Source organism: Suricata suricatta, chromosome 10 (genome assembly GCF_006229205.1).
Source record: "Suricata suricatta isolate VVHF042 chromosome 10, meerkat_22Aug2017_6uvM2_HiC, whole genome shotgun sequence".
Classification (NCBI taxonomy): Eukaryota; Metazoa; Chordata; class Mammalia; order Carnivora; family Herpestidae; genus Suricata; species Suricata suricatta.
In genome coordinates, this window is record NC_043709.1 from 88,044,989 (window position 1) to 88,059,466 (window position 14,478).

Sequence of the window (14,478 nt, forward strand, 5' to 3'; positions counted from 1 at the left end):
CCCCCCCCCCCCCCCCCCCCCGCCCAGATTGTTGATAGAATTGAATTGGGTAACATCTGAAAAGTCATTGGAAATAGAATAATATTATGCAAATATTATTTCAGAAAACTTAGTGCCAAATAAGTAAAGAAATGAATATATATGAGCCCAAAAGGTAGCAAACTACAGATAGGGATACCAGGGAAAACAAATGTGCAGATTTATGGTTCTATGGAAAATGACGTATGGGAAACTCTCTTGAAATCCTTCAAAGAAGAAAATAAAGGTTAAAACAAGAGGCAGCTTTAGGTTTGTCTTTCTTTTCTTATTTTTGTTTTCTTTTTTCCTGCTTCATAGTTTAGAACATGGCTGGAAAACAAAACAAACAGAAAAACACTTTGCTCTTTTCCAAGTTAAAGTTTGAAGTCTTCAAAATTTACCTATAAGGTTAGTGAGTCTTATGTAAATGTCATCTCAGGGACCTAACTCTGCATACAAACAAGAATTCCAGACTCCAGACTCTTGACTATCAATAAGTAATTCTTACACTTTCTTAGGGAGGCTACTTAGAAAAATCAGCCAAATCAGATCAAATAGAATAAAGAAACTAGAAAAAGGTTGATTGACTGGGCTTATTATGTATTAGTATTATGCCAGTAAAATGACATTCCAGGTTTCCAGTCCCACTCTCCCCAAGTCAGCTCATTTTATTGATGACATTAAAATGAAATCTTATGCAAAGCAAAAAAAAAAACCTTAATATGCAATAATATAGAAAAAATTAATAGTGATAAATGGTGCTATAATTAAAGTAACAAAAATCTTTAAAATGTGAAACTGTATATTTAAAAATAATAAATGACTTTAGGCTAGCTGTGTGTTAAATCCCTGGAATATAGCAATCCTGTGCAACACATAGTGACAAGAATGCCAGTGAGGCTCGGCTGATGCACTTCGTTGTTGTGGGGTTAGCAGCTGTTGTGAAACAGCGGCATCTGGACTATTCATCTTTTGTAACTAATGACTTATGGCACGCTGGGTGGGTGCATTGAACTTTCCAAATGCTCTTAACCTTTAGACTGATAGTCTCCAGAAGAGTTAAAATATCTTTTTTTAAAAGCTAATAGCTAAGGTGTATCATGACTTGATATTTAGGCAGATTGGGCAAATTCTCAGTGTAGATTATATAATTCAAAAACAGAGAATCTCCAATTGCAAAAATTTAGAACAGCAGCCAATCTCTTGAACATTGTAATGAGTGTGACTAGGTCATGCAATTTAGGAAATAGAGTATTATAAAAGGTATTATACCTACAGTAAAAGAGTAGTTTATAAAGTCAATTTAGCTCAGATTTGTTTTTACAATTGTTATTATTTTTTTTAACAGGAGAGTTTCATAATGAAAAGGAAATTTCCACTTGTTTTAATTTGCATATCTCTTTGAAATTTACTTTCCTAACTTAGGGAAAGCTGGACATCATAATCATGATGATGATATTTCATAAATCATGATAATTTCTCTAGGTTCTGGGTTTTGTGTTTGTGTGTGTTTTTTGTTTGTTTTTCTTGTGAGCATTTATTTCTATGGGTATCAATGGTTAATCTAAGGCAAAAGAAAACTTTGATCCATATTTGTGGTGTTACAACAATCCAAGAGATTACAATTTGCAAAGTATTAGAAAAGCATCAAGAATGTTTAAGGATAAAAGAATCCAGGGATCATCCCTCTCCCATATTTTCTTTCTCAGTTTCAAAGAGAAGCTAGACAGAAGGCCATTGAACTATGTTTTGAGGCATTGAACACAGAGTCTCGTTTCACCTTGTAGCCATGAAAAATAACTAAGGAGGAATGAGGGAAACACTGGGAGTTTCTGGTATTACGTCTGCACACTCAGGGGGCTCACAGATCCCAGCTCTTGTGTCTGTGTGGAATCCAGGAGCACTCTGGATTCATCAATATTTCCAGTGGCTTCATGGTTGTACTGGTTGGAACAGTCATTGTGTCTGCTCTGCCCAACCACTCCTCATACCTAAGATTTCACTCTCTAAAGCTCAAAGTTCAGAAGAGAAACTCTAGGCTGTCTTTGTCAAGGGATGGCCCCTGATAGGTGTAAGGATAGGCAACAGAATCCATGTTGGACAGGATCCTTCACACAACTAGTTAAGTCAATTAGACCGTCTCTGGAATTTACTAGACAATATGAGCCAATAGGCAAAAAGGTAAAATATAGGCAGATCTGGTCTTTGTATCCTCTAGAAATCAGGTCCTATTAGTTTCTGGGATTTGTTAGGTTATGCTTTGAGTCCATTTATACCCTTTTCTCCAAGGATATCAGATAGAATCTCTGGCTCATGCTACCAAAATATCCCACTAAAAACATTTAAGTTTGGAGTTTTGTTTTGCTTCAAGTTGCCTTCAGTTTTAGCTAAAGAGCAGGAGATCTTATGCTTACTAAAGCAAAGAATCTATGTGGCAGGCCAAATGGAATATCTGGAAATGCATGGAAAATTTCCTCTCACATGTTTGGAAGAGAAAATGGATGAAGTGAAAAGCATGATCTGTATGTGGGAGGGGAGATAGGCAGGGGAATTTATGCTTAATGATCCCAGTCTGGTCTGTGAAATAGGTTATCTCTTTCTAAGAACAGCTAACCTGAGGTTTGCAAGTGATTGAAAATTCTAAAATAACCCACTCAGACAGCATTTTAATGGATCATTGCCTTTGTTGCCTAGCAGTGGGCTCTGCAGATGTGTTACATGAGAGTATCCATGTGCAAGAATTGAGTCACGAGACTTTCTTGATGCTATTCAACAGCACTCAGCTGTAAGGGGAGTAGAAAAAAGTAAAGGAAGCAGAGAGAGGAGTTGGCAATGCTGTGAAAAACCTTTGTGGTCAGTAAAATAATTTTATTCTCATTTTTCTCTAAATGCCATTAATCCTAACATAATTTTTAATGCCACGCTGAGTACAGCGTCTTCTGAAACACTTATAATCAGTTCCTAACCTTGAGCACAAATATCCAAGAATACGGTAGTATCCTATATTGTTCATGAATACAGCACTCTCTCAGAGAGGGAGGAAAAGCCATTTCTTTTTTTCAAGTCTCTAGAGGGCAGCCTCTTAATGCTACTGTAGTCAGGATGGGCATGTAAGGTGTCCACACATGCTGTGTCTCAGCTGACTTAGTCCTCATTCATGACCCACACCTGTGAGCTTGGTGGTGGTGGTGGTGGTGGATGGTGGATTTCCCATTTTTATTTCTATCTTGGTAGTAATATCAGAATAAACAGTGGCATAAAACACTGTCAGAACAAAGAGAACCAAGACTTTAAATATACAGGAGCTCTCAAAAGTATATTAGCATTAATGTCACCCACTGAAGTACTAAGACTAATGCTGGATCCATTACATAATTCTTTCCTTTTTTGGTAAATTATGTGCACTGACGTCTATAGTTCAAGTATCTCCTTCAGTTTTGAAACTCATATGGTGTCAGAGAACACAGCTTAAGATAACAATATTATTTACTTAGAAAAGTAAACAAGTGCACATAATTTTTCACATTTGTTTTAATCATTTGGCAAGCATTCAAAGTTCCCTATTGCTTTTATAAATTCACTCTATATATTGCTTAAGTATTAACAAAAGAAATATTCTATAATTTGTTTAAAATTGTTAATATCTAAATAACAGAGAGATCTTAAGTAACTTTTTCAAATGGTTAGGAATTCTAGTCATTAATTGTGAGGTTTCTTGAGTCTCCACAACAGGTCCTTCATAGTACTGTGTGATAGGAAAAATCCTCAACACTCGATCCACATTTGCCTACCAAAGAACTTGGAGAACATGTGGAAAGGCAAACTCAAAACACATTAAATAATATCTAAAACTAAAGGTATGTACTTGAGATTATAGGATAAAATATGTCACTAAGGGAGACATGAGTCTCAGAGGAGATTTCTCTAAGCAGAAAAAGGGAAAGACAGAGAGAGGCTCAAGGCATCTCATAAAGGGTCAAATCAAAAAAAGGAAAGAAAGTGAGTACCTTGGAGTCAAATTACCCCATGGTGGTCCCTTGGGGCAGCAAACATAGCAGATCTTAAACCAAACATCCGGGGGACACCTGGTGATGGCACAGAGATAACAGTACTGGGAAGGGACATGTCTTCCATCAAGGCTTGGAATAGTCAAGATGTGAGGATTATTGCCTGAGAAAAGATCCACTTTGTTCAAATCATAGCCAAAGTGGACCCTAAATAACCTTGAGAAAACTATGCTCTGACTTGTAAAGCAGCGTACTCCAAGAGCTTGCTAATGAGAGGAATGGTTTTCAGCACACAGGATAGAATGTAAGACCCCACACTATGTAACATAACTCCTGGATACACTTTGTGATTCTGTCTACAGCTGGCTATATCTTTTGGTAAATTATTAACTTCTCTGGGTCCTCAGTCTCCTAATCTTTTAATTTAGATTAATATGATATTATCTTATAGACTTTAAAAAAAAATCACTTTACTGAGGTATGACTGATATACCAAAAGCTGCATATATTTAATGCATACAACTTGATGAGTTTGGAGATGACTACACATTTGTGAAACCATTAGCATAACCTATGCCATAAACATACCCATCACCTCCAAAAGTTTCCTCCCATTCTCTTTATTTGTTATTGCTATTATTAGTATTACTAATCATTTTTCTTACAGACTTGTTACGATGATTAAACAAGTTACTATATGAAAAGACCTAGAACAGGGCCTGACACCTAAGAAATACTATGTTAAATGTTGGCCATTATTATATGACTTCTATAAATTTAGTACTTAACAGGGCACCTGGGTAGCTTAGTTGGTTAAGCATCTGACTTCGGCTCAGGTTATGATCTCACAGTTTGTGAGATTGAGCCCTGCGTTGGGCTCTGTGCTAATGGCTCAAAGCCTGGAGCCTCCTTTGGATTCTGTGTCTTCCCCTCTTTCTTCCCCTCCCATGCTCATGCTCTGTTTCTGTCTCTCAATAATAAAAATGTTAAAAATGTTTAAAAGTTTAGTATTTGATGTTTACATTATATTTCCTATTAAACTTTAAAATATATCTTAAGGGGAAAGAGGCTTGTTTCACATTCAGATATTTTTAAAAGTGGAAAAGCGGGAATAAAATATGTCCCCTGTTTTACTTGGAAGAAACTGGTATAAGTTACCAGTGTTTTAAGGTGATATACTAGAAAACATGTAATAAATTAAGGATAGATGTAATTCAGTAATTAATTAAGGATAGCCTGAAATAACACACATTCTGTAGGATTATAGATCAGAAGACTAGTCACTACTGGAATAATCTGAGAAGGACAAGGTACTAGTTATCCAGCATCTCAAGGGATATGTAGAGTTGAAAGTTAGATCAGACTCCTCCCTCTATTCCAGTAATTTTTTGATTCTTTGAAAGCATTTCTGATGGTTAAATAGACAAAGGAGGAATGAATATGTATTGAAAAAGTTATCTACCCATAAGAGGATTCCTTTGGTAATAATAGAGGTGGGGTGGATAAAGCTTGATAAAGACAATCAAATTATAAGGTCCTCAAAAATAAGAGGTAGGAAATGACAAGTAAAAGCCAATTATTCAACAAAGAAATTATGTGCCCTCATCTAGATGACCAAATAAATGTCTTTTAAGTCTGCAATGATACCAAGTTGTTTACCTTAAAATTGTAGAAAGAAGTTTAATTAACAGAACACACTATATAACATCTAAAAGTGAGAATATTAGCCTGGCAGAGATACGCAGGCAGGATAATGAGGTCTAGCTCCCTGGTAGGAGACTAGTGGCCTCAGATCTACTTCCCATATTAGTTCACAATGTCTTGACTAGGAAGAGGACATAAGTCAATGTAGGCAGGCTCCTTCATACCTAAGATTCTGCTCTTTAAAAAATCTGTGTGTGTTGAAGTCAGAAAATGTGGAGGGATGGAACTCTGGCAGAGAGTCTACATTTTCCCTGTGGCCAGGACCTGAAGGAGCTTTTCTTCACCCAATATATAGCTTTCCCCCCCTTTGCTTTGGGTAGTAGTAAGGACTATTTGTAAACTGTCTGAGCAATGACACATCAAACACAGCCTTTAGCTGAACCACGTGTTCCCAACCTTCATCTTTTCTGGACCTTTCTCTGCTTCTCCTTTGTCTCCCAACCCCATCCCACTGACACATCAATCATTGTGCCTGTTGTGCAGCAGCCCACTTCAAAGAAAGGCATCCCACTCAGACCATAATGGGATAGCCTAAGGGGCCTGTTTTTGGTATCATGTGCACCCACTACTTTGGATGGAGTTAACTGGATCAGGGGTGAGTAGTTAGCATATAAAGCTACTTCCTGCTAATGGGATGTCAGAGCTGTCTTGAACTCTGTGGGACCTTCCAGGCTCTGTTGACAGAAGACCTTCTGCTCTTCCTGAGGTTGTTTGTTTGCCTTTCCCTAGGATTTTTCATACAAATCCCCTATTCCCAATAGCTGAGGCAATTGAGAGTCTCTTATCCTTAAAATCAGGGATCTGAAACACTTATGCAAATCTTTAAACTAGTGTCTTTGGCCACAGACTATTGTCAACTAATATTTACAGATTTATAAGTGGACATAGACAGATGCTTCTTTCAGAGATAACTTTTACTACCAGAGGGCATTTTTCAAGACTCAAAAAACCTACCAGACTCCACTAAAGAATCTCTTATTGTAGAATTTCAGAACAAACTAGGTAGCAGAAACGTGTATTTTTGACAAGGGCTCTGCCTGGTGTTCCTTAATGGTATCGTATAATTTCCTATATTAAATGTTGAAAAACCCTAGACCAGGGGGTTAAAGTCCGAGCTATGGCTCCTAATCCTAGCTCTGTTTCTTACTACTTTTCTTATTGTAGGCAAGACCTTTAATGCTTTGAATCTCAGTTTCCTTATTTACATATTTGTTGTCAGAATAAAAGAAGTATAAGGTCTCTTCCAGTTCTAGCATTCTATAACTCTACCATATTGCTTCTACTCAACCACAAGAGTAGCCTATTTATTAAAGTTCATTGAAGAGAGATTCTTTGCAAAAGTGAAATTCTTTATGTAGGATGGCCCAATTAGCTCTCATTGTTCCCTTGTGATAGAGAGAGTCCTCACTATACATTCTGAAAAGGGGAGAAAAAAAGTAACAATTGGCTGGAAAAGATTTTATTTTAAATGCTGTTTTCCTCAAGAGGACAAAGCATACTTCCATTAAAAAGAATATAATCTATGTTTACAAATTTCCAGTTAAAAGAAATAGAACAATTAAAAAGTAAACTCAAGGGGTGCCTGGGTGGCTCAGTCGGTTGGGTGGCCGACTTCAGCTCAGGTCATGATCTTGCAGTTTGTGGGTTCAAGCCCTGCATCAAGCTCTGTGCTGACAGCTCAGAACCTGGAGCTGCTTCTGATTCTGTGTCTCCCTCTCTCTCTGACCATCCCTCGTTCATGCTCTGTGTCTTTCTCTTTCTCAAAAATAAAATAAATGTTAAAAAAGTACTTTCTAAAAAAAGTAAACAATAGTAAAGAGTTATAAGGAAAAGTGTATTTTTACTTAAACTCTTTACTATGATAATAATTATGCTAACATTTATTGAGCATCTAGAGTTTGCTAGCAATTATGCTATCCATTCAAAAATTGAAGTTTAAAAGAGTCTTCTATTATAATATGCACCACCCTTTTGACAATGATTTTGAGTATAATTAATATTCACTGTATTCTGCCCTGACTCTTACTTTGATGTATATTAGTGTAGTCTCAGACTTGCTACATAAAAAATAGCATTAAAATAAAAGATAGTTACCAAATACTCTAATATTTGTATTATTTTAGAGTTGAAAGTAGTGAATCCATATCTCATCATAAATCTCTTTTTCCAAATTGTTTTCCTGGACATAGTTCAAATAGAACAAACAATCTATTGATGTCAGCCCTTGCTCTTTTTAGTGACCTCCTATTGAACAATGTCTCAGATGAAGAGGCTGGCTAGCAAACAATAGCATGGTACAGAAACACTGACTAAGGCCTTCTCCTGGACATTCACATTGCTCCCTTTCTACCCCTTGGGAAAGAAGACACAAGCTGGTTCTAGAAATGACAGTTTTATAGCACTGACTGTCCACCCTGAAATCATCTCAAATGTGAAACATATCTGTACACATGAATAAATGCATTCTCATACATTCACAGCTTATCTTACTTGGTAAAATGACTTGTTGCTTCTAGGTCTGTATCTTGTGGACGAAGATTATTATACACATATTTCAAATCTTGAATTCCACTCAGCTCAGGCAACCCTGCATGTAGCATCTTAGCAAATAAAACAAAACGAAACAACTCAGAATAAATGTAAATCAAGTCTTAGTTAAATTTTGTTAGGCTTACTTGGTTAATTCTACAAATGCATGTAAACTTAAACTTATATAGGAACGCCTTTCAGTTTCTAATCATGAATTTATAGAAGTTCATGATTTTATAAATCCCTGTATTTACTAATAGAAGCAACAAAACAATAATAATATTAATAAGAGCCAATAAAATTGTCAAAGTGCTTGCAGAGTAATAATTTAATTTTATTGAGGCGCCTGGGTGGCTCAGTCGGTTAAGCGTCAGACTTTGACTTAAGTCATGATCTTGTGGTCCATGAGTTTGAGCCCTGTTCAGGGCTGAAAGCTATGCTGACAGCTCAGAGTCTGGAGACTGCTTTAGATTCTGTGTCTCGCTCTCTCTGCCCCTCCCCTGCTAGTTCTCTCTCTCTCTCTCACTGCCTCTCTCAAAAACAAATGAAACATTAAAAAATAATAATTTAATTTTATCATCATAAACCAGTGAAATAAGTAAGATAGTATTATTATCCCTACCTTGTCTTCTTGTAGAAAAGAGAAAGTCAGCATTGAACAGTAGAATGATTAGGGTTCTAGTATCAGAATTTCTGGACCTACCACTTAAAATCTGAAAGATCATGAAAAAGTCTCTTAACCTTTTTGAATCTCCATTTTCTCATTTTGAAAGTTGAGATGAGAATACCCAGCATGTTCTGGGGGTAATAAAATGGCTAATGAATAAGAAAGAGCTTTATACAATATAAATTACTACACAAAAATTTTATCACAATACCCATTTTAAAGAAGAAAAAATTAATCCCAAGGAAAGTGTAAGTGAAGTGTTGAGATCAAGTAGTGTGTAAGCACAGAGTATAATACTCATCCCTCTGGCTCTTAATCTTATGTTCTTTCATGACTCTATGACTCATACTCTAAGAACACAATTTTCCCTATTTAAGTGGTGATTACATTTATTAAAGATTATTGAAGCAATGCAGTAATTAAAGATAAAATTGTACAAAAGCTCAGATATTTATCTGCCAACCTTTGGAAAAGTGCTGCGTTTATACTATAGTGTAGACTGAAGGGATGATATTCTTTTTAATTAGGCAAAAATAAAGAAAATACTTTTTGAGAAAAAGATCTTTCTGAAATAAATTTAAACTTTGAAAAAGAAATAGGAAGAGCAGGTGGAGGAGGTGGAGAAGGAGGAGAGTGTCAACAGTACCTCTGTGACTAAGATAAACTGTTTCCTGCTCTGGAATAGAGGCTCTTTTATAGTAGGGGGAAGTTAAGAACAAGACTGCTAATTCTGGAAATGTAAAGGAAAAAGGAAGAATATGGTTATGAAGGATGGGTAAATTTGTGATTGACTTGATGAAGTTCAAGGGAGAAAAAAATGGATTTGAAACTGTTCTTTCCTCCTTTCCCCACCCAGGCAGAGGGAACAGCAGGTATAGATGTACTGAGGAGGGCAAGATGTCTGTCATTATTTCACAAAAAGAGCTCCAGGAGAGCATTTGGAGTAAGATACCCTATGGGTAGGTAACAAGAGATGGGGCTGAAAAGGTAAGTAGGGTAGGATCTTTTAGCAATATAAAAGCTGTGTACTTTATCCGAGAGGCAAGAGAAAGCTCTTGTAGTGTTTTTAAAATGGACAGTAAAATAATTGAATTGTTTTTTAAAAGGTCATTGTGCTTATTTGTGGAAAATGGATTAAAGTGAGGCCAAATAAGAGACTGGACTAGGAGAATGTTTATGAATAAAGAATAAAGTTATGGGGTTTTAAATATATTAGGAAGTAGAGTTGAGAAAACTGGGTGATTAATTGGATCTATTTTGAGGACTGGGCGGGATCTAGCTGTAAATATAGATTTGGGGGTCGTTAACATGTAGATAGTAACTGAAACCTCAAAATGGGTCAGAAAGCCATGGAAAGTTGTTAACTGCTTCTCCTGTGGATGATCTAAATTAATAATATCTAAAATTGAGCAAATTCTCTTCTCCCATAAAGTCTTCCTTCTTTTTCCTCTCCATCTCCAGTGCAACCATTGTCCAACTAAGAAGAAATTTGTATCTTCTTTGATTCCTTCTTCTGATTCCCAATGTCAGTTACATAATTCTATAAAAACCACCTCAAAGATCTCTTGTATTCATTCTCCTTTCCATTGCAGTTATTGTCTTAGCTCAGCTCCTCATTTTCATTTGCCTAGATAACTTTTCCTACTTCTCCAATCCCTCTGTCTCTAAGTATATAGTTTCTGAATTATCAGTTTAAAATCAAAGCTAAATTATGGTACTGTCTTCATCAAAAGGAGAGAAACTTCCAGGTTCTTACGTGTCTGTTTATCAAAGTCCAAAATCCTCATTCTGATCATAACTGTCTTTTGTAATCTAACTGTGATCTGTCACTTCATCTACTGTCTATATAGGTCTCCTTCCGTACCACAGACTAAGTACATTTGATTACGTCTATTTCCAACACATGCTATGCCCATAATCTTTGACCTTTTGTGCATACTTATATTTTGCTCTCAGCCAGGATTCTCTTCCTATCCTTCCTTATCTATTGAAATTATTTTTTAAGGTTTAAATATCTTTTTCTTCTAGAAACACCACAGATCCTCTTGATAAGATTTAATTACTGCTTTCTTTGTACAGCAATCCTATCTTGGTCGCACCTCTTTCAAGTATTTATTGCTGCTTCATGTTTACTATGTTTTGTTCACATATATGTTTGTCACATTCAATTTTAAGATCTTTGGGGACAAGAGCTGAGTTTTTATTTGATGTTAAATTGTTTATATTGCCAAACATGGTGCCTTGCAAATGGAACTTAATGAATGTCTGTGAAATAACGCATGCAGGCAGGCATGTGTGCATGAATGAATGAATGAATGAATGAATAAAATGTCCAAACTTGTTGGGCACTGGAAGCCTCTAAATAGCAAGTTCAACCTTAACTACTAAACTTAAAATCAACAATAGAGAGGTCTAAAGTATAGAGTAGACTTTATCTTTTCAGTTCCGTACTTAGAGTTCTAGACACATTGGTGTATTTATGGAGACAGTTCCCCTTTATCAGTCTATGATTCTCTATTGGCTAATAGCCTTCTTCCCTAGATCTGAATTGCTTTCTGATTCCTCCAAATACTTGGAATTCACACCTGCTTGCTTAGAACTCTGTTAAATATTCTCTTGGGAAGTCCACCCTATACTTAATCCTTCTTCTCCCCCCTCTCCATAATGCACCAACAGCCAAGTGCAAATGGCTTCAAAGTATATGAACCCAGCTCTCTCCTTGTTATGTGGCTGATTAAAGGTAACAAGTGCAAACTTTGCCCTTGTTGATGTGCTCTGTTCCTCAGAGAGGAGGCTGAGTATTGTGACCCTGTCACTGGAGTAAGGATGACCTCATACCCAGGTCCACTTAGCCATGTCTGTTCTCTGACCCACAGCGATGTGGTTCAAGTACCTCTTAGCCTAGATTGCATGGGTAATAACTAATTGGGCCAAGGAAGGGAAATGGGTAGAGAGACTAGTATTGGTAACGAACAGATACAGGTGATAAACACATGAGTTCCTTACTAAAGGACAGAAACACTTTTAAATTTTTTACTTCTATTCTCCTACTAAGTCCAAATCTATTCTGATAGTTATGCTTAGGGAAGTAGACACTCTTTGCCACCTTAGAGCAGTTAGAAAGTTTTCTTCTGGGAAATATCTGATATAATAATGGGTGTGATAAACATTTTAAACTGGGTGAATAGTCCCTATGTTCTTTGGGAGCCTTCCCTAATAGCTGATATTGATTTTTTAATGAGAGAAAAGCTGATGAAATACAGGCTTTTATGTTAGTGACTTCAGCCAGGAACACTCTTGGGTCTCCTACAGATGTTTTGCTTTTAAGCAAGATGGGAATTTCATGGATTATTTTTTCCCTGCTTTTCCCAGGAGCAAATAAAAAGGACTGTGGATATCTGGAAATATGCTGCTCTCAACAAGGGATGAGCCATTAACTCCATAGTTAGGCTTACCAGACACTTGTGGCTCATAATACTGACCATTCACAGAAGATAGAATTTATGACCCATGTCAACTATTTCTCAAGTTGTAACTGGGTCATGAGGTAGTAGATTGAGTTCTTTTAAAAGAAGTTAATACAATAAGAGTCAGTTTGAGAGAGGATTGAGGGAAATATTGAGTACCCACATGGGTAGAAAATTATCTTTCATGAATTTAAATTCATTTTTATTTTATAGGAGGCTATGCCAGAGATAGTGTGGTCCCGATACTCTACTGATGTTTTGATTATCCACAAAATCCCATAAAAAAGAAACCTCAAAAGCAGAGAATTAAGAGGTAAGTGACCAGAAACAGAGGTAATAACATATCATTGTTTTATATGTATTTATTCATGGTCTAATTGGTCCACATTGCTTCTGGTCTGTTTTAATTTCTGAGAGAGTCTAAATCTAAGATTATTTACTTAATCTTAATTATGCTCTGTACTGCCAAAATTTTCTTCTTAGCCTAAAAGTCAAGACATGGAAAATTAAAACATATGGAGATTGTTTGGATATACTATGTAACAGAAACCTTCAACATATTATTTTAATACTATTTTATGAAAAATTGCTTCAGTACTTGATTCAAACATCATCTATCTACTTATTTTAAATGAAATAACATTTCATAAACTCTTTAATAATTATTTTACATATTATGTGCTAAAAGTTTTCTTTTCATGTAAGTAGAACAGTTTATTAAGCAAGCGGAAAAAGCCCACCAATAGCTTTATCAATCAATTTTTTTCAAAAGACTGTCCTTTCACATTATTTTAACATGCTAACTTTTGTTATTCAGCATAATAGTGTCACTTGAGAAATAGCATAGTCTATATTTTGTGCTTTTCTATTTTGGGTTATTTTTAAAATGTGGCTAGTTCAAGTAGTTGTTAGAATATGGTACTTGCTCCTTGTATGTAGTTATTTATAACATTATAGACATTTAGAAATGCTGGATACTTCATTTATTGTATACACAAATTTTATCTTCCTTATCTTATTGAAAATTTTAAGGTTGACTGGGTCTTACATGTAAATATATCCTCACAGCTCCTGGAATATAGTAAGTACTCATGACTTCGTGGATTTATGATTTAGAGCCAGTTAGAGCCCAAGAGAATATTAGAAAGATACGACCTGGATTGTTATATGTAAATGGAATCAAGGTCACAAAGTTAGTCCTTGTAGAGTTTTCTCTGTGGTACGAACACAGATTTTGAATCAAAGCCATCTCATAATTGCAATATGGCCTAATAGAACTGTGAGTTAGAATGCAAATCTACCAATACGAATCACAGGCTATTATTAAAATAGCCAATTTGAAAATTCTAGACTTGGGCAAAACTTTATATATCCAATTTACACATAAAGAAACCAAAGTGTCCTTATACATGAAAAACTATGTTTATAATATTTTTTAAATATCTATTTTTTAAGACAGAGTAACGTACATATGTTGTTTGAAAGTTAAAACAAGGATCCAATCAAGTCTTCACTGCAACAAGGTCAACCTTTATTCAGTACTACCTAAAAGAACTTTTCTGCAATGATGGAAATGTTTTATATCTATGTTGTCTCATATCACCAATCCACACGTGGCTATTGAGCACTTGAAATGTGGTTAGTGAGATTGAGGAGATGAATTTTAAAGTTTAGTCAATACGAATTAATTTAAATTTAAATAACCACATGTGAGTATTGGACAGTGCTGTTTTGGATTAATAAAGATCTAGTATAATAAATTAATTGAACTCTACTATATGACAGGTACTGTGCTGCATGCTTTATATTAATTATCAAATGAGGTTATGAAATATAAATCAATTAGTACACATAAAGCACTTAGTATAATGTTCATGGAAAACATTCACTATTAGGTCATTTATTCATCAATCCTGCAAGATAGATGCTATTTTCACTTAATGGATGAGGAACCATAATCTTATTGGAGTTAAGTAACAGCATCTGGTAGAATTATTGTCATCTGAAGGTTCTAAACCAGCCTTTTTTGATGATTGTATTGACTCCAAACATCATATTGATTTACCAAAGGTGTGTTTCTCTCCTA

The 14,478-nt window shown here is 35.6% G+C and overlaps 1 protein-coding gene across 2 annotated transcripts in view; it reads right to left on the reverse strand.

Annotated features, from left to right (window-relative positions):
- Nucleotides 1–14,478, reverse strand: part of PIK3C2G (phosphatidylinositol-4-phosphate 3-kinase catalytic subunit type 2 gamma) — a 326,439-nt gene that overhangs the window by 74,134 nt on the left and 237,827 nt on the right. For both annotated transcript variants that reach the window (XM_029955770.1, XM_029955769.1), the window contains one exon: nt 8,220–8,329. In XM_029955770.1, coding sequence (XP_029811630.1) covers nt 8,220–8,329 — 110 coding nt within the window. The remainder of the gene's footprint in view (nt 1–8,219; nt 8,330–14,478) is intronic.